Source organism: Camelus dromedarius, chromosome 4, assembly GCF_036321535.1.
Source record: "Camelus dromedarius isolate mCamDro1 chromosome 4, mCamDro1.pat, whole genome shotgun sequence".
Lineage (NCBI taxonomy): Eukaryota > Metazoa > Chordata > Mammalia > Artiodactyla > Camelidae > Camelus > Camelus dromedarius.
In genome coordinates this window covers 5,819,825-5,842,382 of record NC_087439.1, presented here as the reverse complement: position 1 = coordinate 5,842,382, position 22,558 = coordinate 5,819,825, and the positions used below count along the sequence as shown (strand labels likewise).

The window sequence follows — 22,558 nt, the reverse complement described above, 5'->3', positions numbered from 1 at the left end:
ACACACCGCCCAATTCCTTGAGTGGCCAGAAAAGCCGGCCCATCTCAGGAGACGGAAGATCAGGTACCCCGGAAGGGGATTCTTCATGGCTTCGGGCCTTTGAGTTTCCTCTTAGAAATTTCTGTCTCAGGCTGCGGCAGGAGCCTTTCTGCATCATGGACAAATACATAGATCTCTCTGCTTTCTGTGATGCATCCTCTAGCTCCTGAATCTCAACATAGACTTTTACTTCCTTTGCAGCTGATAGCTTCTGCTTTCTCTCTTCTCGTTCATTTTTTCCCTGATTCAGCTGCTTCCATGCAGTCATTTTTTTTGCTGCCAATAGAGTTCACGAAGAAGCTCTGTTTTCTGCTACTTGGCTTCTCATTTCTTTCCTAGTAGAGCTTTGGCTAAATGGAATGAATGAATATTCCAGCTCTTTTGTTTATTCTTCCAGCTCAAGTTGGGCTGACCCCTTAGCATTCAGTTTGGATTGGAAATGATCTCTCTGTCTTTTTCACTTCTGGTTAATACCATCTCCTGTGAGATGCCCGTCACCTGTCTTGACTTTTAATCTTCCCACTTTGCTGATTTGCCAGCTGTTTCAGCAGCAGGCTGTAATTTTCACACTGGAACTTTATCCTTGTCGTGGGAAAGCTCCAGGTCTCTGAGGTTCCTGGCATGATTTAATTAGTTCACTGAGCCCAATATGTTGCTCATGCTGGTCTTTTGCATCCTGTAACAGCTCTTTCTTGCTGTTCTTTTTAATTTAGCTTTTATTTGTATGAAGCTGTTATAGGTGTTGCCGGAACATGGCCTCCATACCCCTGTTTACTGAATTAAGACTCGAGGACAGAGTTTTGGATGAAGTAGAAAAGGCAGCTTCATTTCTTTGCCAGGCAAAGGAGATCACAGTGAGCTACTGCCTCTAAGACTGTGAGCCTGCTGGAGAGAGAAGGCAGGAAGTTTTATAGTAAAAGTTCAAGAGTTCAAGAGGAAGGGCTAATTTCCATAGAGATCACACACAGGGTAACAAATTGTTGCAAAATTGTTATTGTTTTTGCAGATGCAGTGGTCCCCTTCCCTCTGCTGGGTATGAAGCTCACCTCCAGCTTCAGGGCTCTTTTAATGTTCTTGTACCTAGAACAAAGGAAGCCTAGGTAGGGGTTCTGTGGAAAAGAGCTTGAGAGAAAAACATGTGCAGTTTAAAGTCAGGTTGATAAGTGCTTTTATTCTTTCAAGCAGGCTGAGGCCTGGGACCTCCTGCTGCAGGCTGAGGCCAGCAGCTCGAACAACAGGATACAAGGAAACCACAAGGGGTCAAAAACAACTGCAGACATGCCCAGTTGAGGCGAGTTAAGAACAACAAGGTGCACAAAACACCCAACTGCCATTTCTTAGGTATCAGGTCAAGAGCAGGGCACTAGGGGCGAGAACAGGGCACCACTGGGCATGATCCTTGCATGCAGCACCACGAGAGGGTTGGGGGATCACCTACGCCTCCCTCCTCTCTAGCCTAACCCTGGTCAGCAAGAGCATGAGAAAAACCCTTTAAACCATTATACAGTTAGGCAGTAACAAACAACATTGGACGTGTCAGATGGTCACTGATGACAACAGGGTCCTGCTCAGTTACATAGACATGTAGTTTAAAGACTCATCCCCCACTTTCTCTTCCACAGAGGTGACCACCATCCACCCTTCTTGTTGATTCTTTGATATTTCCCTCTGTGTCTCTAAAGAACATGTGTACAGTGCTCCTTGAGTTTTTGGTTTCAGGCATCATCTATTACTGACTCTCCACAAGGTGAGAAAGGCCTTAACTCCTTGCTCCTAACCCCCCACCTGCAGCACTCATACTATCTATCTCTTCATCCTCCCAAAGTTGTTAAATCCTGGCTTTCATCAGATCCACATACGGAGTTTACTTATGTTACTTAAGAAGATGCTCCTCTCGCCTGAGCCATGCATCTACTCTAGGTGCTGTGCTTCCATTTTGCTAGACTTTGTAATGGTCTTTCCCCCCATCCGCTTCGTTTTCTATGTATTTAACCACGGTGTAACCCCCTAGCTTTCTCCCAGATATGTCAGTCTTCTTTCAAAACTTTCTGATTCATCTGGAAGTTCAATCAACTTCACCCTCAGGAAGAAATCTCTCCCAGAGTTGCTGACTGGGGGTATCTAAACTGGCACCTCCTACTTCTGAAGCACATATCTTGGAATCTCCTTCGCAACCACCCTGAGTGTTCCTTGTGCCTCTCCTTTGCACTGAATCTCTTTTCCTGGACCCAAGGTTTGTCTTTCTTTTGATTTACCCCTTGTTTTGATCGAGCACAACCTGTAATAGCTTCCTGAAAAATTATACAAATGAGGTGAATGGTTTCAACATCGTCCATGCCTAAAAATATTTTTATTCACATTGGAACAACAGCTGGACATAGGATTCCATACTGGATATAATTCTACATGAAAACTGTGAAGACATGTACTCCACATTGTCTTCTGCTTTCCAGCGTTGCTGGTAAGAAATCCAACACCACTCTAATTCTTCAGCCTTTGCATAACTTATTTTTTCTCTCTGAAAGCTTTTATGATCTTTTCTTGGTCCCAAGTATTTTGAAACTTCATGATCGTGGGTGTTGGTGTGATCCAAAAGGCTTATCGGAAAATATTACATCTTCAAAAATGTACCTTTATACCGGAATGATAATTTGGCTAGGTAAAAAATTTGGGGATTTTTTTTTCTTTTTTATTGTGGTTAAAAAACACAGAACATTAAATGTACCATCTTAACCATTTTTAAGCATCCAGTTCAATATTATGAAGTATGTTCACATTGTTGTGCAACAGATGTGAGAACATTTTCATCTTGCAAACTTGAAACTCTATACTCATTAAACACTATGTTCCCTCCCTCCTCCTCCAGCCCCTGAAACCACCTTTCCACTTTCTGTTTCTATGATTTTTACTTCTTTATATAATTGACATGAGTGGAGTCATACAGTATTTGTCCTTCTGTGATTGGCTTCTCTTGCTTAACATAATGTCCTTGAGGTCCATCCACATTGTAGCCGTGACAGGATTTCCTTCTTTTTCAAGGCTGCATAAAACTCTATTGTGTGTAGTGCTCACTGTACTATGCCATTTTATGTAAGGCACTTGAACATGATTTGTTGATTCTTTGATGTTTCCCTCTGCATCTCTAAAAACTTAGCTCCTCACTTCTAACCTCCACCTGCAGGGATTTTGGTATCTGCAGGGGCTCCTGGAACCAATCCCCCAAATATACTGAGGGAGGACTGTATATAATATATTTTTGTTTATTGGGTTCATCTACCAATGGACATTTGGGTTACTTTCCCCTCTTGGCTATGGTGCATAATAATGCGATGAACATGGGAGTACAAATATATCTTTGAGATCCTTCTTTTAATTTCTTTGGATATATATCCAGAAGTGGGATCACATGGTAAGTCTATTTTTAATTTTTTGAGGAATCATACTGTTTTCCCCAGTGGTTGCACCATTTTACATTACCACCAACAGTGTACAAGTATCCAGTTTCTCTACATTCTTACCAGCACTTGTTGTTTTCTATTCTTTGGACAGTGGCCATCCTAATAGCTGTATTTCTCTTTTCTTGAGACCTTTGTGGGAGTTGTTCAGCCCTCGTGTATGATTTGAATTTGTCCTAATTTTTTTCCTTAAAAGCAGACTCACCTTTTTGTCTGCCTACCCACTCCCAAATGTTTCTTTACTTTTGAAGTTCAATAACCTTTACTAGTATATGTCCTAGAGTTGATTTTTCTTTGTCATTATTTCCTGGCACCTGGTGTGCCTTCAGTCCATAGATTCAAGGCTTCATTAATTTCTGGAAAGTTTTCTCGAATTATATCTTTAAATAATTTTTCTGCTTTTTTTCCCCCTAGTTTTCTTCTTTGGGCAATTTGATTATTTGTATTTTTCCCTGTCTTCCATATCTATCCTTTTCTTCCTAATCTTGACCTTTTGCCCACTTTTCTCCTGTTTTCTACGATCTTTACCATGATTTAGCAGCATTTACTACCCTCTCACTGTTTCCAGTTTTGCTTTTATTTCTGTCCATGTTTCTTTCTTTTCCTCCATTTCTTCCTCGAGCTCTGCCAATTCATGTCTCATCCTTTTCATTTGTCTTGGCTTCTAATTTCTGAGCTCTTGTGCCTCTGATCTACACCTTAGTAAGCTTTTGGAAACCGTGGTGAAACTCTAGGTCATGACTTTCCACTGCCCTGTGGCAGTCTGTTTGTCTCCCCTGTGACTGTTACTCACCTGCTTTCTTTCCTCTTCTTGAACTTCAGCATCTTTGTGTGTGGACACCTGCTTGTTCCTTTCGGGTTACTCCTCTTTGAATGGGGTGAGCTTCCTTGGATCAGAAAGAGGTTCACGGGGGTCAGTGCCATGTTGTAGGCCAGGCAGAAACCTAGTGAGATTTTAGTCTTTGTTTTTCGCCAGCCAATGGATTTGGGTACTTTAAGGCTATTCACAGGGCAAAGACTGTCTTCTACTTCACAGAGGGTCACTTTCCTGCCAAAACAGCTTGTTTATTTCCTAACAGCAAGCTAGACCAGGGAAGCTTCCACTGCTGCCTTCCTGGCAAGAGCAAGAAAGGGCAGGGGTTGGGTAGGAGAGAGGGAAGAAGAAAAAGAAAGAGGAGGAGAAGGAGGAGGGGGAGGGGAGGAGGACGAGGGGGAGAGAGCATGCCCCAGCCAACTTGGGATCTCCTGGTTGGAGGGGACAGCCCCCAGGAGAAATAAGTCCTGAGCAGGAAGGGGAAGTTGGAGTCTGGATCTGACCACTATCTCTCTGCCCTCCAGGGTGACCATGTGTGGCTGAACCCCACCTCTGCCAACAAGACCTGTGTGGCCATCGGGGGCATCATCAGAGAGACGAAGCCTGGCAAAATCCTGGTTGAAGATGATGAGGGCAAGGTCAGTACGGCCGTGCTCTTCAGGGAGGCTCAGCCCTCTTAGCCTCACCCTCACCCTCCTTCTCTGGTGCCATTCCCCAGAACTAGTGGCTCCCGAGCCCAAGTTGGGGACCTACATGGCAGAATAGACCACGGCAAATTCCCATTGTGGTGACCACTGCAGGTCTGTCTTGAGGATTGTTTCTTTTGTGTGTGTGGTATATATTTTTATTGAAGTGTAGTCAGTTTACAATGTTGTGTCAATTTCTGGTGTACAACATAATGCTTCAGTCATACATGAACATACATATATTCATTTTCATATTCTTTTTCACTGTAAGTTACTACAAGATAATTGAATATAGTTCCCTTTGCTATACAGAAGAAACTTCTTGTTTATCTACTTTATATATAGTAGTATCTGCAAATCTCAAACTCCCAATTTATCCCTTTCCACCCCATGTCCCTGCACTGGTAACCATAAGTTTGTTTTCTCTGTCTGAGTCTGTTTCTGTTTTGTAAATAAGTTTGTCTTTTTTTTTTTTTTTTTTAGATTCCACATATGAGTGGTATCATATGGTATTTTTCTTTCTCTTTCTGGCTTACTTTACTTAGAATGACAATCTTCAGGTCCATCCATGCTGCTGCAAATAGCATTATTTTATTCTCTTTTATGGCTGAGTAGTATTTCGTTGTATAAATATACCACAGCTTCTTTATCCAGTCATCTGTCAATCGGGATTGTTTCTAAAATGAGGAAGTAGGGTTCAGTTTGGCAGATGAAAAACTAGGATAATTAGGGGAGTAGGAAGGAATGAAATGGGAAAGGGTAGTGGCAGAGAGGATTGGAGGGCAGAAAGCTCGTTTGCAAAGTAGAGAAGGGTGAGCAGGAGGGACCAGATGGAGGGAGAGAAAGGTGTGTGAGAAAGATGCTCAGAGTGAGGGCCCTGGGATGTCAGGAGGAAGGGGAGGGGAGGCTCAGCTCGTGGTGAGCAAAGCAGCTCAGATATAGGAAGGTAGGAAGCTCAGGTTGGTCTTCAGGGGGACAGCTCAGCCACCTGGGGGGCCAAGGAGGAGCAGGTGATGGACAGGGGGGAAGGGCATGCAGGGGAAAGGGTCCAGCTGGTCACTAAATCCTCCTCGGGAAACCCTCTTGGCTGAGGGGCTGCAAAGTGGAACATGTGGAGGCTTGGCCTCCAAGGAGAAAATTCTAGACTGTGACCTGTGAGCTCCTTCATATGGAAGCCAGTAAAATAGTAACAAAAATATCTTCTATTTGCAAAATGATGTTATGCCATTTATTTATTTATAACTATTTTTTAACTTTTAATTATTTTTAAAGGTTTTTTGGGCTTGTTTCTATTTTTTATTTTTAATCTATCTGTTTATCTACCTACCTATTTATTTATTTATTGGGGAAGGTAATTAGGCTATTTGTTTATTTCTCAATGGAGGTACTGAGGATTGAACCCAGGACCTTGTGCATGCTAAGCACGCACCCTACCACTGAGCTATACCCTCCCTCCATTTTTTTTACCCTCCCCCCATGTTATGCCGTTTAAAAACACTTTTACTTGCACACTTTTATTCCAGCTGCAAAACCCAATCTAACTTCTGGCTACAAGTTCCTCAGACCCTGGCCTGAAGTTCACCTGTAGTGCCAGCTATGCACTGACCCCTGGCCCTAGACACATGCTGACTCCAGCCCCAGAGTGACCTGATCCTGTTCACAGGTTTCCCTTGACCTTCAGCACAGACTGACCCTGGCCAGGCGCGGGCCACCAAGTGGGTGTACCTGTCGAGGACATGAGAAGAGGTGCAGCCAGCTGGCCCAGGCCGGGGCTACCGCTCAGGAAAGTCTGTGCCCTTTGTTCCAGGAACACTGGATCCGGACAGAGGACCTTAGCACCCTGAGCCCCATGCACCCCAACTCGGCTCAGGGCGTGGATGACATGATCTGCCTGGGGGACCTGAATGAGGCGGGCATGGTGCACAACCTCCTGATCCGCTACCAGCAGCACAAGATCTACGTAAGTCCCCACACCCTGTCCACGCATGCCACCCCTGGGTTGGGGAAGAACCCATCTGTGGCTGAGCGGAAGGACTGCTCTGAGGGCCAAGTGGACTGGAGGCCCTGGGGGGGGGTCATCTTCTGCATGGTTCCTTCCAGGTGGTGATAGAAACAGGGTCCCTGGGCAGGAGACCCCTGCCCTCCTAGGAAGTGAGTTGTGGGATGACCAGGAGGGTCGTATGGGTGGATGTAGGTCCTTCTCCCAAAGACTGGCGGTGGATGGGAGGTTCACCCCCTTTTGAAGGCCAGCATCCTGCTTTAATGCGGACTTCCCAGGAGAGGTGGAATTCCCAAACTGATCCCAGCCCTGCCATCAGTGGGTGTGACCTGGGGAAGTCACCATCTGCCTGGGTCTCTGAGGGAGTGGTGGCTTGTGGGATGCTCAGAAGAGTGGGAGAGTGAGCAGGGGCCCAGATAGAAGGGAAGGCTGGGAGCGGAGACAGAAGAGGCACAGGGCACTCTGAGTCACTGGCTGAGCATGGCTCCGCTCCTGGGATGGAACAGCAGTGAGCTAATTGAATGGCAGCTCATCGCTTCCAAAGGGCCTATGCTGGAATTCTTTTATCTGTTTGCCCTAGTCCTGAGCCGGAGAGATTACCCTCTCCAGTCCTAAAATGAGAAGGAAGATCTGGGTGATTACAGGACTGTTGGTGGCTGTCCCTGTCCCACCCCAGAGGGGCAGCCGGCCCGGTGGAGACTCCAGATGAGCAGGAGATCCTGAACTGAGGTCCCAGGAGGGGTCAGCAAGGGTGACCGCTGTGGCCCAGCCTCGCAGAGGCCCCTATTGGAGGCAGGTGAAGCCTCATTTCATACGGTCCCTCCTTTGTTCTTGAGCCCCTTTTAAATACCAGACAGAATGCTAAGCATTAACCATGACCACCTCATTTCATGTTCCTGTGAATACACCACCATCCCTGCCCCCACCCAGAGCTCTCAGGACTGGGGAACACCCTTATCTTTCCAGGGGGGTATCTGAGCAGCTGACAGTCTCGTCTCTCCACCCAGCATCAGACCCCACCTCCTCGCCAAAGTCAGCCCTCGGGGTTGCAGCCAAGGCCAAGGTCAGGGCAAGGCCACGCAGGTCCTCAGAACGGGGGCCACTAACCACCCGCTCCCCTCCCCAGACCTACACGGGCTCCATCCTGGTGGCCGTGAACCCGTTCCAGGTGCTGCCCCTGTACACTGCGGAGCAGGTGCAGCTGTACTACAACCGCCACGTGGGCGAGCTGCCGCCGCACGTCTTTGCCATCGCCAACAGCTGCTACTTCAACATGAAGAAGGACAGGAGGGACCAGTGTTGCATTATCAGGTGAGAGTCGGACTCCCCACGGCCCTGGCCGGGCAGGTGGGCCAGGTACTGCCTCTGAGCATCTTGTAAAGATGGGAGCATCTCCTTGCCCGAAACCTCTCCAGACAAGCGCGTGACTTAGGGGCTCCCGTTCAATTGCAAACACCCTCCTCCACGGCCACCACGAGCCCCCAGTGTCTGGCCCCCGTGGACTCTCCACCCTGAAAAGCCCTCCCAAGGCTTCCTTCCTGCAGAACATGCTCTGCCACTGTCTCATCAGGGCCTGGACTGCCCCAGCCTTCTGTGAATATTTCCTGCGAAAAAGAAGGAAGGGTGGGGATGGGCTCCTTTAGAAATGGGACCCAGGAGAGATGCTTGAGGTGCAAGGGTCAAACAGGTGAGGTCCCACTCAGACACAGTCTCAGGGCGGGTCTCAGGGGAGGACAGCTTTCAGGTCGCTGGGGCCCAGAAGGGCTGCGTCCCCCTCCAGTCCAGGGGCTGACCTTGCTTCAGAGACTCACCGGCTGGCTTGGCCTCTCTGCTTCCTGAACTCTGGGTACCGATGGAAGGGAGGCTGAGTGGGAAAGGAAGGAGGAGAGGGAATTTAGCTCCAGGGCACCTTGCTTTGTGCTCCAGTAGACTCATTCATTCATTCATTCATTCATTCATTCATTCATTCATTTGAGTTTCTTTTGGGCCCCAAGGGTGTGACCTACTCTTCCTAACAGGAGGAGACAGCAGCAAATGAAAGGGACTAAAGTCCCTGCCTCGTGGGGCTTACATTCTAGAAGGGGAAACGGGCAATAAATAAGCAAATTGTTCTGGCAGGGACTATGAGCTTTGAAGAAAAAGACAGCAGGGGAAGAGAAAAGAGTGATGGGGTTGCAGCCTTAGGTGGAAGGGCAGACGGGCCCGGCCTCTCTGAGGAGGGGACGTCGGAACAGGGACCAGGATGGAGCCCTGCAGCGTAGGCTGATGTGACTCATGTTCTCAGATACTCGTATTCCTGTTTTACTGTTGGGAGAACCTACCACCAGAGAGGCTGAGATTCTTTCCTAGAGACACACAGCTGTTAAACAGAGAATTCAAACCCAGGGCTCTGGTAGAGAGGGCAGAGAGGAGTCCTGGGGTGATTTTTCCCTTCTCCGGGAGTGAATGGAGTTACTGTGCCAAGGAGAGCCGGTGCTTTGTCCCCTCTCAGGCTTTGTTCCCAGTCTGCCCCCAAGATTGGGAGGACCAGCCTCGCAGCAACTGTCCAGGGAGAAGAGCGCCTTCCCCTGGGGCCGTGAGTGAGACACTTGAGCCCCTCGCCCTCAGCCACCTCACTTGGCTGGCATAGTGATCACGGGCAATTTGATCAAGAATTTTTTAAAAAGTTAGTATTTTCAAGGAGGAGGTTATAGCTCAAGTGGTAGAGTTCATGCTTTGCACGCATGAGGTCCTAGGTTCAACCCCAGTACCTCCTCCAAGAATAAATACATAAACCTAATTACCTTCCCCCACTAAAAAAAATTAACATTTTCCAATGGAACAATACTTGTCTGGGATTTGCTTCAAAATAGTACAAGAGGGGAAACAAAATTGGCCAGGAGTTGAATGAGACTGGACCAGTCCATTAAGCCAACTGTAAAATGCAGAAGTCCCTGGGGATCTTGTGAAAGTGCAGATTCTGGTCGAGCAGAGCTACAGGGAGCCTGGGAGTCTGCATTCCCAACCTTAATGGAGGTACTGAGGACTGAACCCAGGACCTCCTGCATGCTAAGCACGGGCTCTACCCCTGAGCTCTCCCCTCCCTCCATGGGCCTTTCTTTTATTAGCAAGACATTCTATTCTGCCTCCATTTGTAACATTTATCATTTTCTATAATAAAAAATAATTCATCAAAAAGTAACATTTAAGCCTCTGCAGCAACAGTAGAGTTAATCATCGCAATCCTGAGTGTTTGCTGTGTGCCAGACATCAGTATATTTTTTAACTCAAACACATTAATTTTTATTTTTATATTGATTGATTGGTTGATAATTATTTTATTGTTAAAGTTTAAAACCATATAGTTTTATTATGGCTTCCTCTTTAATTTTTTGCCCTTTAGACGGGCACTTTTAATTCCTTTCTTTTTCAAAATAAATTTTTTTATAGTGAAAGTTTTTTTGAATCTTTAAAATTAAAAAAAAAATTTAAGGGAGGTAGTAGTGATTAAACCCAAGACCTCCTGCATGCTAGGCACATGCTCCACCATTGAGCTATACCCACCACCCCCAAACCCAGAGCACCTTTAATTTCTAAACATAAAAATGTTTCCACCTTTTAGCTGTTGACTCTTAATTTAATTGCATTGTGATTAATATGTTCTGTATGTTATTGACTCTGCAATACGCTAAGACTTCTTTTTCTGACCTATTACTTGATCAAATTTGTAAATATTTTATGTGAGCTGCAAAACATTTCTATGTTCTCTGTTAGCTCAAGAGTCTATAAATAATTACTAGTTTAAGCTCATTGATGCTTTTTTTATATGCTTGATCTTTAGGTTTCTGATAAAAATGTATTAAAATCTCTTTTTAGTTTCCACAGGTATTTGGAGGCTGTGTTATTAGGTGTATACAAATTTGTGGTATTGATATCCTGGAAATGTTTTTATTATGTAATGTCCATTTGTTTTTCTATTAATGCTTTTTTACCTTGGTATATTTTGCAGTAATATTTTGCATATTTTTTTGGATATGTTTTTTTTTCCAAACTCTGTGTATGTGTGCTGTGTATTTTGGCTATTTTTTCTGATTAGTTATTTTATGGTGTGAATGCTTTTTTCTTCCAGTTTTATTGAGATGTAATTGACATATAGCGCTGTGTAAGTTTAAGGTATGAGCATAATGATCTGACTTGCAGACGTCAAGAAATGATGGTCACAATAAATTTAGTGAAAATCCATCATCTCATATAGAAACAAAATTAAAGAAAGAAAAAAGATTTTTTGTGTGATAAGAATTCTTAGGACTTACTCTCTTAATTTCCACAATAACATACAGCAGCGTTAATTATATTTATCATGTTGTGCATTACATCCCTAGTACTTATTTATCTTATAATTGGAAGTTTGTACCTTTGGATTGCTGTCATCTAATTCTCTCTCCCCCGACCCCCACCTCTGGTAACCACAAATCTGACCTCTTTCTCTATGATTTTGTTTGTATGTTTGGTTTCGAGGTGTAATTGACCTATAACCTCCATTAGTTCCTATTACACAACATAATGATTTTACTCTATACATTTCAAAATGATCGCCTTTGTAAGTCTAGTTACAATATGTCACCACAAAGGTGTTGTTTAGTTATTGACCGTATTTCCCACACTGTGCATTTCATACCCGTTACTTATTTATTTTGCAACTGGAGGTTTGTACCTCTTAATCTCTCTCACCTATTTCTACCTCCCTCACCTGCTTCCCCTCAGGCCACCACCAGTTTGTTCTCTGTATCCCCAATGCTGTTTCTGTTTTGTTCTGTTTGTTCATTTGTTTTGTTTGTTAGATTCCACATATAAGCGAAATCATAGTGTTTGTCTTTCTCTGTCTTATTTCACTTAGCGTAATATCCTCTAGGACCATCCATGTTGTTGTTTTTCCTTTTTATGGCTGAGTAATATTCCATTGCAAGTATGTAACTTTGTCCATTTACATTTAAAGTAATTATTGATAGGTATGAACTTATTGCCATTTTGCTAAGTGTTTTGGGTTGTTTTTATAGTCCTTTTTCATTCCTTTCTTCTTATTCTCTTCCCTTGTGATTTGATGACCATCTTTCATGTTATGTTTGGATTCCTTTCTTTTTTCTGTGTGTGTACCTATTATAGAGTTTTGGGTTGTGGTTACCATGAGGTTTATATATTGTAATATAAATGATTATTTTAAGTTTATCTTTTAAGTTTAAACACATTTTAACAATGCTGTGTTTTTACTATCCCTTCATTTACTATTTTGACACCATATTTTACATCACTTTGTTTCACATATCCCCTAACTACCTATTGTGGATGTAGATGGTCTTCCTTTTGTCTTTTAACCCTCCTACTAGCTTTAGACATGGTTGATTTACTGCCTTTACTATGTATTTACCTTTACCAATGAGACTTTTCCTTTTGTAATTTTCATGTTTCTAGTTGTAGCTTTCTCTAGTCCCTTAGACAATTCCTATAAAGCTTACCTGGTGGTACTGGACTCTTTTAGCTTTTGCTTGTCTGTAAAACTTTTGATTTCCCCGTCAAATCTGAACAAGAACCTTTCTGGGTAGAGAATTCTTGGTTGTAGATTTTCCCCTTTCATCACTTTAGATACATCATGCCACTCCCTTCTGCAGAGTTTCTGCTGAAAAATCAGCTGACAACCTTATGGGAGCTCCTTTGTATGTAACTTGTTGCCTTTCCCTCTCTGCTTTTAATATGCTCTCTTAATCTTTAATTTTTGCATTTTAATTACAATGTGTCTTGGTGTGGTCCTCTTTGGATTGATCCTGTTTGGGCTCTCTGTGCTTCCTGGACCTGGATATCTGTTTCCTTTCCCAGGTTAGAGAAATTTTCAGCTTTTATGCCTTTAAATATATTCTCTGCCCCTTTCTCTCTTCTCGTTCTGGGACTCCTATAATGTGAATATTAATATACTTGATGCTGTCCCAGAGGTCTCTTAAATTGTCCTCATTTCCTTTTATTCTTTTTTCTTTTGAGCATCAGTGATTTCTACTCCTCTGTCTTCCAGCTCCCTGATCCATTCCTTGGTATCATCTAATCTACTGTTGATTCCTCTCGTGCATTTTTCATTTCAGTGATTGAATTCTTCTGCTCTGTGCAGTTCTTCTTTATATCTTCTAACTCTTTGTTAAACTTCTCATCATGTTTATCCATCCTTCTCCTGAGTTCTTTGAGTGTCTTTACAATCAGTACCTTGAACTCTTTCTTGGGCAGATTGCTTATCTCCACTTCACTTAGTTCTTCTGGAGTTTTATCTCGTTTCTTCATTTGGAATGTATTCCTCTGTTGTCTCATTTTGCCTAATTTGCTGGTTTTATTTCTGTGCATTTGGTAGGTCAGTTACATTTCCTGACCTTGGAGAAGTGGCCTTTTGTAGGAGATGTCCTGTGTGTCCCAGCAGCACACGGCCCTCTGGTCACCAGAGCTATGTGTTCTAAGGGTGCTTACACTGCATGGGCTGCATAGGTCCTTCTGTTGTGGTGGGCTGACCACTGTGGGTGGTCTGGAAGGTGTGGCTGGCCCCTCATCTGGTTTGTTGCCAGGCCCTTCCTCGTGTGAAGGCTGCTGGCAGCTGGTGGGTGAGGCCAGGTCACGAGGCTGCTGGTTACAGGGCCCTGGGTGGTCCTGGGGCTAGTGTTGGCCCACTGGTGAGCAGAGCAGGGTTCTGGAATGGGTGGTTGCAGGCCTAGGAGTCCTGGATTTAATGTTGGCCTGCTGATGGGTGGAGCCAGTTCCTGACATGGCTAGCTGCAGGTTCTGGGTGTCCCAAAGCTGGTTTTGGCCTGCTGATGAGTGGGGCTGGATCTTGGGCTGTCCTGGGGAAAAGTGCAGGCCCACTGGTGGGTGAGGCTGAGTTCTGGGTCCTCTGATGGACAGGGTCAGGTCCCAAGGCAGCTGTGTGCTCTGAGGGTCTTAAGGCGGCAGGCCTCCTGGTCCATGGGGCTGTCTCTCTGCCCTGCTAGTTGCTCGGCCTGAGGTGTCCTGGCCCTGAAGCCAACTGGCTGGTGGGCAGGGCTGGGTCTCGGTGCTAATAAGCTAGAGAGAAGATTCCACAGTGGCGCTTCCCAGCACCAGGGTCCTCATGGTAGAACGAGCTCCCAGAATGGCTCTGCCAGTGTCTGTGTCCCCAGGGTGAGCTGCTGTCGCCTCCTGCCTCTCCAGGAGACTCTCCAAGATCAGCAGGTTGGTCTGAGCCAGGCTCCTTTCAGATGACTGCTTCTGCCCTGGGTCCTGGAGCCTGTGAGATTTTGTGTGCTCCCTTTAAGAGTGGAGTCTCTATCTCTCATCACCCTCTGGGTCTCCCAAAAGTAAGATCCTACTGACCTTCAAAGCCAAACATTTTAGGGGCTCATCTTCCGGGTGCAGGACCCTTGGGCTGGAGAGCTGATGGGGGAATTGGATCCCTCACTCCTTGGGGAGAACTTCTGTAATTGTAATTATTCTCCCGTTTGTGGGTCACTGACCATGAGTCTTGACTAGCCTATGTCTCTGCCTCTCCTACCCGTCTGACTGTGGTTCCTTCTTTATGTATTTAGTTATAGAATTTCTTTTCTGCTAGTCTTCCAGTTCGCGTCTTCAACAGTTTCTCTGTAAGTGGTTGTGATTTTGGCGAGCCTGTGGGAGGTGAGCTCAGGGTCTTCCTATGCCGCCGTCTTGGCCACTCCCACTGCCCTAAGTAATTTTAAAATTAAGCTGTTTTTCATATCTCACCATTATGAAATTTATATATATTCAATATGAACATTTTAGAAAACTACAGGAAAATATTCTCAGAAAAAAAACTGTTGGACATTTTCAGAAGAAAAGACTTCCTGTACCCACTTGGTTGAAATTAGACTGAATACGACCCACATCTGTCATTTCACTTAACTAGGAAGCATTGCTCACGTTACTGCCAGCCCTCCCTGTGTAGACCTGGTTTAAATGGCTGCACAATGTTCTCCGACTGGAGGGACCATAACTAATTTCCCTCATTTACGTTACTTCCAATTTTCCACAATTGCAGTGATAAATAAATAATGCTTTAATGAGCAGGAAGCTTTGTGGAGAAGGCTTTTTCTGATTTTAAGATTATTTTCTTAGGCTAAAGGCAAGATAATTCTGAAGGTTTTTTGATACCCCTGCCAAACTGCTTTCCCAAAGGACTGATTCAGTTTCCCCTCTGGCCAGCATAGCCCCACTGCTCCCAGAATGTTCCATCGAGGCATTGCATGGCCAGGTCTCATTCATTCATCTGCAGTTCATCTCATTCCGCTCATTCATTCATTCATTCACTGAGCACTGTGCCAGTGACCTGGGAATGAACCAGATCCAGCCATGCCTGCACAGCCAAGCAGGGAAGACAAGGTGAACACACTCAAAGCTAACACAAAGTAGACAGACTGGGACCCTCAGGGTGAACATGGCAGGATTTCTGCACAGAGAGAGGACATCGTGTTCAGACTGGCCCAGAAAGCGGGCCTGGTGTAGGTTTGCAGGAGAGTCGAGAGGTGTTGAGAAAATCGTTGTTTTTATTGATTGACGTTTTATTGATTGACGCATAATGAAAGACATGCTCTCTTTGTAGCGGTGAATCTGGGGCGGGGAAGACAGAGACCACCAAGCTCATCCTACAGTTCCTGGCCACCGTTAGCGGCCAGCATTCTTGGATTGAGCAGCAGGTCCTCGAGGCCAACCCCATCCTGGAAGGTAAGTGGTCCCCCAGGAACCGGCCTCCTTCCCAGGCCCTGCGGGCTGGCACCTTCCTGCCAGGGGGTGCTGTGAGGACGGACAGGATAAACCACACACTCCCAGAGGCTTCTCAGGATTTCTCAGGACATGAAAGACAAGAATGGGGTGCATGGTAGTGTGGGGCTCCCGGGAAGCACAGGGAAGAAAGACTCTGATGACCCTGTTAAGTTTTCATAAGTGTATTTTCCATGGGATCTTAACAAGTATTCCATTTTTAAAAAGGGCTGCAAGATGAAGTCAATTTGGGAAATGCCCAGTGTGTCAGTTCGGGTCCTCTGGGAAGCAGTTGCTCAGCTTGAGTTAGGACTGCAGGAGATTTACTGAGGGGTTACCCGTGCTAAAGATGAAGCAGGAGGAGGCGGGAACAGGTGGCAAAGCCTCCAGCCTAGGGTGCTGGGAAGAAATAGCAGAATTGGGCAGGGTGAGATTCAAGATGAGACGCAGATCTGACAAGCCTTGGCCAACCCTATAGGGAGCTCTGAAGCCAAGTGCCAATTAGAGGAATCCCACATTAGACCCAGAGCTGAGTCCCACACCTCCACCCCACCACCACCCCGACTCAGTCTCTCGTAGGGGTGGCCCAGAAGCATGTGATCTTGGCCCTGAGGCTGTCAGCCAGTGGTCAGCATGGTCCCTCTTGTTTTTTTGTAATTTGCTATACATACAGTAGAAATTCACCCTTTTTTGAGGTACAGCTTTATGAGATTTGACAAACCCTTACAGGCATAGAAGCCCACATTCCCTCAGAAGGTTTCCTGCCTTCCCCGTCACCATGGGACTAATCCCAAACTTCTCAGCTTGGCATTCAAGGCTCTGTGCTACTTGGCCCCACCTGCTAACTGATCCCACCTGTCTTCCACTGCCTTCCTCCTGTATCCCATGCTCCAGCTGAATTTCCCTCCCTGAAAGCACACCTTCTGCTTTCTGACCTCTGAAGCTTTAGCTGCATGTTGCCTTCCTCTTAGCAAACCCTTGGCTGCCACCACTGGCTGGTGCAGTCCTACCCATCCTTCGATTCTGGGCTTGGCCACCTCCTCTGAGAAGCCTTCCCAGATGACCCCACTAAAAGTAAGTTTTCACTTGTCTGCTCCCATCATGGGCACCCTCCTCTGGCCCTTAGCCTTTGGAAATGCTAAGACGATCCGGAACGACAACTCAAGCCGCTTCGGGAAGTACATAGACATCTACTTCAACTCGAGTGGGGTGATTGAGGGGGCACGCATCGAGCAATTTCTCCTGGAGAAGTCCCGCGTCTGCCGACAGGTGAGGCCTCCGCCTGCTGCACCCATCCACCCGTCCTGGGGGAGACTCCACCCGCCCCAGGATGGGGAGTCAGGGGCTTGGGGAGGCTTCCAAGAGGGGTCCCTCCTCCCCTCCTCCCCAGACCCCATAGGCCTTAGCTTCCTGCCACTGAACCCTGGCCTGAGATGGACCAAGGACCCCTAGGATTGGGTAATGACGGTTCTTCCCTAATATTCAAGGAAATGAGAGGATTCTCTGTTTTGAATTTTCCACCTATGTCACTGTCCTCATTATTTGGTGCTTACAACTGCTCACCTTTACTAGAATTCATTCTGAGGCCAGGCCAGTCCTCAGCTGTACCTTCAGGTGTTTGGGGGGCTGTGGCACGAAGACCTAGATGACACTGTCCAGAAGACCACCTGGCCAGGAAAGGAGGTGGCATGTGGCCTGTATTGTCACATGGGGCCTTGCACTCAGAAGGGCCTGTACTTGGTTGTCGCCATCTTGAAATTCTTAATAATGCTTTAGCAAGAAGCCCCATGTTTTCATTTTGCACTGGGCCCTGCAAATCAAGGAGGCCATCCTGGATGACAGGAATCCGAGTGGGGCACCCACAACGGCAGAATTAATGCAGCCTTGCTGGGGGTACGGTGCTGTCATACGAGGGTCTAGCCCCTGACATATGTGTGCATGATCACGTGCGTGGACACACACGCAGAGGGAGGTTCAGAATGGGGACTGGGGCTGTGTGTGAGGACTGACAGACACCTGGGCACCTTGGCAAGCTGAAGAGGGAAGCTCACCTTTAAGGACCCCCATCTGGTACCAGGCTTTTCCCTGCATGATCTACACGACAACTTTGAGACATGGGTTTCTTTCTCCCCATTGTACAGATAAAGAAACTGAGGCCATATAAGTTCAGTAACTCATCCCTTGTCACAGAACTAGGAAGAGGTAGAGTCCCTCTTACTCCTAAGCTTGCCCTTGGTGGAAGTTTATAATTCTTCACACAGTGGTTGGTGAATTCACAAAATGAGTTACCCAAAGAGGCACCCAAGGCAGGGAGGGCATAGGTCAGTGGTAGAGCATGTGCTTAGCGTGCATAAGGTCCAGGGTTCATTCCCCAGCACCTCCATTATAAGTGAATGAATGAATGAATAAACCTAATTACCCCCAAAATAAATAAAATTTTTTAAAATGGCAGAATTAAAAAGAAAAACCAAAACAAAACAAGAGGTACCCTAGAATGGACAGGAGACTTCTAAAGCAGGTCTGAGACAAGCCTCATCCATGATAAGAAAAGAGATTTCAATGTGGGGGCATAGCTATACTGTGGAGGGGGAGGAGGTGTGCCTGTGTCAGTGCAGGAGGACAGGCGAGGGACACACTGAGAGGAAGCAGAGAAAGCCGAAGAACAATACATATCTTCTTGCCTAGAAAATAAAAACACACGTTTCATAGATGCACTGTAAGTAAATGTACCAGTAGTATCTAGAAAGGAACCCAGACCATTAAATGGTTCTGAGGAGGGGGAAGGCGTGGTGTCAGGAAACTCTCCCCCTTTAACACTATATTCTCGGGATCAGTTGGATTTCACAGAGGGGCTGCGTTCGCAAATAATGTTTAAAAATGTAGAAGGCCCGGCTAGGTAAACCAGCGGATGTCAGACCCCAGGGGTTCAAGGGGTGAATAGGAAGACTTCAGGGCAGACAGTAAAGCGCAGGGGCTCTGAGTCCGAAAGCCTGGTCTGAAGCCTGACACGCTCCCTCACCTGCGACTCTGAGCCGCGAGGAGTGGTCAGGGTTCAGGGAAGCACCCGGGAGCCATGAGTTCGGGGGACAGTCACCAGGCCATCTCCTGGGTCAATGCCAGAGGGAAGCAGGGACAGGGCTGGGTCAGGGGACAGTCCTGAGCCCCCGAACACTCTGGAACTCCCTCTCTGCCAGGCCCCGGAGGAGCGGAACTACCACATCTTCTACTGCATGCTCATGGGGATGAGCGCGGAGGAGAAGCAGCTGCTGGGCCTGGGGACGCCCTCGGAGTACCACTACCTGACGATGGTGAGGCCCCGCCCCTCGCCGCCCCGCCCACCGGCCCCGCCCTTCTCGCCCCACCCCCATCTCTCAGCAACTGAGAAAGAGGAAGGCGACCAGCTCCCGCTCCACCCTTGGTTTACAGACTCCTAAAGGCTTGAACTCTGGGCAGGGACCGAGGGCTCTCCTTTTCCGTTCCTCACTCCACCCCTTCTGGGTTTGGTACCCACTTTATTACAGTCATAGTCTTACCCTTGTCTGGGTGCCGCCTTGTCTCCCACTGAGCCCACGGTCCTGCCCCACAAACCTCATCTCCCGTCGGTCCCGGTGGACAGAAGCCTCGTGGTCCTCCAGCAGGGCGCTGGGAGTCGTCACCACGCTTCTCCTCCCTGGGTTTATCCCAATCACCCACCCTCATAGGTGCCCCTAATACTTGAACTCCAGGAGGCCGGGGTCTTGCTCTGGGCTGTGTTCCCATGCCCGGAACAGTGCAGCGCCTGCTGCTGAGAAGGGGCTGAATGAGATCATCCCCGAACCTCTCTCCTCCTAGCCCCTCACTCCTAGTTCACTGCCTGGAAGTCTTCATCGTCTCTTGCCTGGACCCTAATGGTAGTTTCCTCGTGGGTCCCCCCTCACATCAGACTTGACCCCCAATCTGTCATCCCCCCACAGAACAAGGCTGACAGAGCACGGGTCTGATTACAGTTCCTCATGGGCTTCCTGTGGCTCCTTGCCATGGTTTCCAAGTCCCCCCAGGGCCCACCATCCACCAGCCTCCCCCCTCAACTACGACCCCAGCCTCCTCTCAGCCCCTGGCCCTGCCTCCCACCTCAGCCCAGCTCCAGCCATTCTCTACTTAGATCCCTCTCTCCCCTATGCTGCTCTGAAGCTCAGCATGTGGGACCTGCTGAGATGCCTCCTCCAGGAAGCCTTTCCCTGGTTCCCAGTAGGGCTGGCCCCAGCCCCACTTAGGTCTCAGTGCCTGGGACGCTGTCATTTGCTTCCTGCAGCCCTTGCTGGATACAACAGCTCCCACAGCAGGGCTGGATCGGTCCATTTCTGAATTCCCACCACGTAGCACAGGGCCTGGCACATAGTGAGCCCTGGAAAGTGTTTGCTAAAAGAATGAACCCCTGTTATGCCCCCGAGAGGGTGAGGCGGGTGTCACCAAGGAGGGCTGGCAGATAGAGGCTGAGATGCTGAGTGACTTGGCCGAGGCCACACGGTACCTCGTGCCTTTGTGCTGGCTACAGAGCCCAGGCACACTGTCTCTATGTTACCATGAGTCTGCCTTCAAGTGCTTTGTGTATTTTCTAAGCGTGGGCCTCCAGGTGGCCCCTTGGGAGCTACCCAGAGCCTATGAAGTGTCACTTATCAGGTCAGGGCCCTTTGGCTGAGTCCTTGACATGCCTCTGCCTTATGGCCCTACAGTGGAGGAGGGGTGGGGTGACGTGGCCCCAGAAAGCTGATGTCACAATCCTGTAGGGCAACTGCACCTCCTGTGAGGGGATCGATGACACCAAGGACTATGCCCACGTCCGCTCCGCTATGAAGATCCTACTGTTCTCTGACTCTGAGAACTGGGACCTCAGCAAGTTGCTGGCCGCCATCCTCCACCTGGGGAATGTGCAGTTCATGGGTAATGCTGCTTCCACCCCACATACACCCCATGGGGAGGAAGATGGGGGGACTGGCACAGAGGAGGAAGAAATCCCTGCGAGTTCTCACCTGAAGGGCCCTCCGAGGTCACACGATCTAACCCCATCTTGGGAAAATACACTGAAAATTTTGGCTATGATTTTGGAGGCCTCATGGGGTCGGGGGAGGATGTCAAAGCTCAGGGTCCTCCAAGAGTGGTTCACAGTTAAGGTGCTGATCATCACCAGGGAGGCCATGGCTGTCAAGCAGTGTCCAGAGAGGCAGTGCCTCAGCCCCGGTGGCAGTTGTCTCTAATGTGTGGCTCTGGGGTTGCCTCCTCGGGGTCTCTGTCCCATCACTTCAGGCCCCTTGCCACTCAGGGTCACTCCTCTTTCTGCAGCTGCGATCTTCGAGAACCTGGACTCCTCTGATGTGATGGAGACGCTTGCCTTTCCCACTGCGATGAAGTTACTGGAGGTACCCTGGCCGTTGTACCTGCCAGGTTCCATTTCCGTGAGGGACCCCAGGGGCCTGGGCAGACCGCCCCTCCCGAGCTCTCAGCTCAATCCCTAAGCTCCTCTGTGACGCAGTGCAGGTCCTGGGGGTGGGAATCGGGGCAAGGCTGTGGAGCTAATCCTTGACAAAGTAGTGGCAGTGATGGGTTTGGCTGTAACAGGTGTTTCTTCCCTTTTCCCGGATCCACCTGCTCGTCCGTGGCCTTTACTCAACTTTCCACCCGACCCATGCTCAGGCTCTCCCCATTCCCATAACCCAGTGCCTGGATATCAAAAGGTCCCCGCCCTGTGTCCTGGCCACCAGTTCTCCTCCCTGGGTGGTGCTGTTCTGGGACAGTGGCATGAGCTCAGAACATCAGCCCTCCACGTTATGAAAGAGACCAAACAGAGCCTCGGCTTGGTGTAAGAGAGGCCGGCACTGGGCGGGGCATCGTGATGTCCATCACACCCCACTGACAGGTCCGGTGGGAAATTGATAGAATCAGAAGCAAAAAAAAAAAAAAAAAAAAAAAAGGAACCACATTAGGTAGGCATATTTTGCCGCTAATGTTCTTCATTTGGCTCAGAGTTCTTAGAAACTTGGGTTTTTGCCAACTCAGTCTTCCCTGCATGGAGGGAGGGACTCCATCCGGACTCCTCTTGCTCCCTTGGGCCTTCAGCCTCCAGGCAGGAGTGCCTTTGGTTGTCAATGATCTGGCCTCAGAACCCTCCCTGCCCGTGGTTTTCCCGGGTCCACCCAGTGGGGGACCTGTCACCAGAAGACCAGCACAGGACTGGTCAACCAAGCAACCAGCATGCTGGGGGCCTCCCCAGGTGGTGCATCCTTCCTGAAAACTCTGATACCCCAGTGCTCAGGCTGACCCTGGACTGGGATCCTAATTCTGGCTCTGATCTGGCCTGGCCCTAGTCATGAGCATCTCTTGCCCTCAGGCCTCAGGCGGAGGGTGTCAGGTCATGAGAGAGTGCTGGAGCCCTGCTCCGTGATGCCAGCCCCCTCCTGCCTTCCCAGGTGAAGGACCAGGCCCTCCGAGACTGTCTGACCAAGCACTCCATCACCGTCCGTGGGGAGTTTGTCACAAGGCCCCTGAACATCGCCCAGGCCGTGGACCGGAGGGATGCCTTTGTCAAGGTACAGAGCTGTGGGAGAAGGGGCCCATGGGTCTCTCTGTTAAATTCGGCTCCTTGCCTGTTAGTGAACAACTGGGAAGAGCAGGGACAGCTGGGCAAGTCCCAGCTCTGCCAGTCACCTGCCTGGTGACTGTGGGCGTCCTCGCCTCTCCAGACTTGGTCTCTTGTCTTAAAGTGGGGATCGTATCCCTCGGTAGGTCCGTGAGATCCACAGTGTGGAACTTCCCAGGGAAACTTTGAGACAGG

General features: G+C 48.1%; 1 protein-coding gene across 1 annotated transcript in view; it reads left to right on the top strand.

The window, feature by feature from the left end:
* Positions 1-22,558, top strand: part of MYO7B (myosin VIIB) — an 89,290-nt gene that overhangs the window by 18,591 nt on the left and 48,141 nt on the right. Inside the window, exons 3-11 of the mRNA XM_031451202.2 lie at positions 4,833-4,946; positions 6,802-6,954; positions 8,120-8,304; positions 15,593-15,714; positions 16,877-17,019; positions 18,945-19,058; positions 20,517-20,670; positions 21,070-21,146; positions 22,194-22,313. Of these exons, the coding sequence (XP_031307062.1) occupies positions 4,833-4,946; positions 6,802-6,954; positions 8,120-8,304; positions 15,593-15,714; positions 16,877-17,019; positions 18,945-19,058; positions 20,517-20,670; positions 21,070-21,146; positions 22,194-22,313 (1,182 nt within the window). The remainder of the gene's footprint in view (positions 1-4,832; positions 4,947-6,801; positions 6,955-8,119; positions 8,305-15,592; positions 15,715-16,876; positions 17,020-18,944; positions 19,059-20,516; positions 20,671-21,069; positions 21,147-22,193; positions 22,314-22,558) is intronic.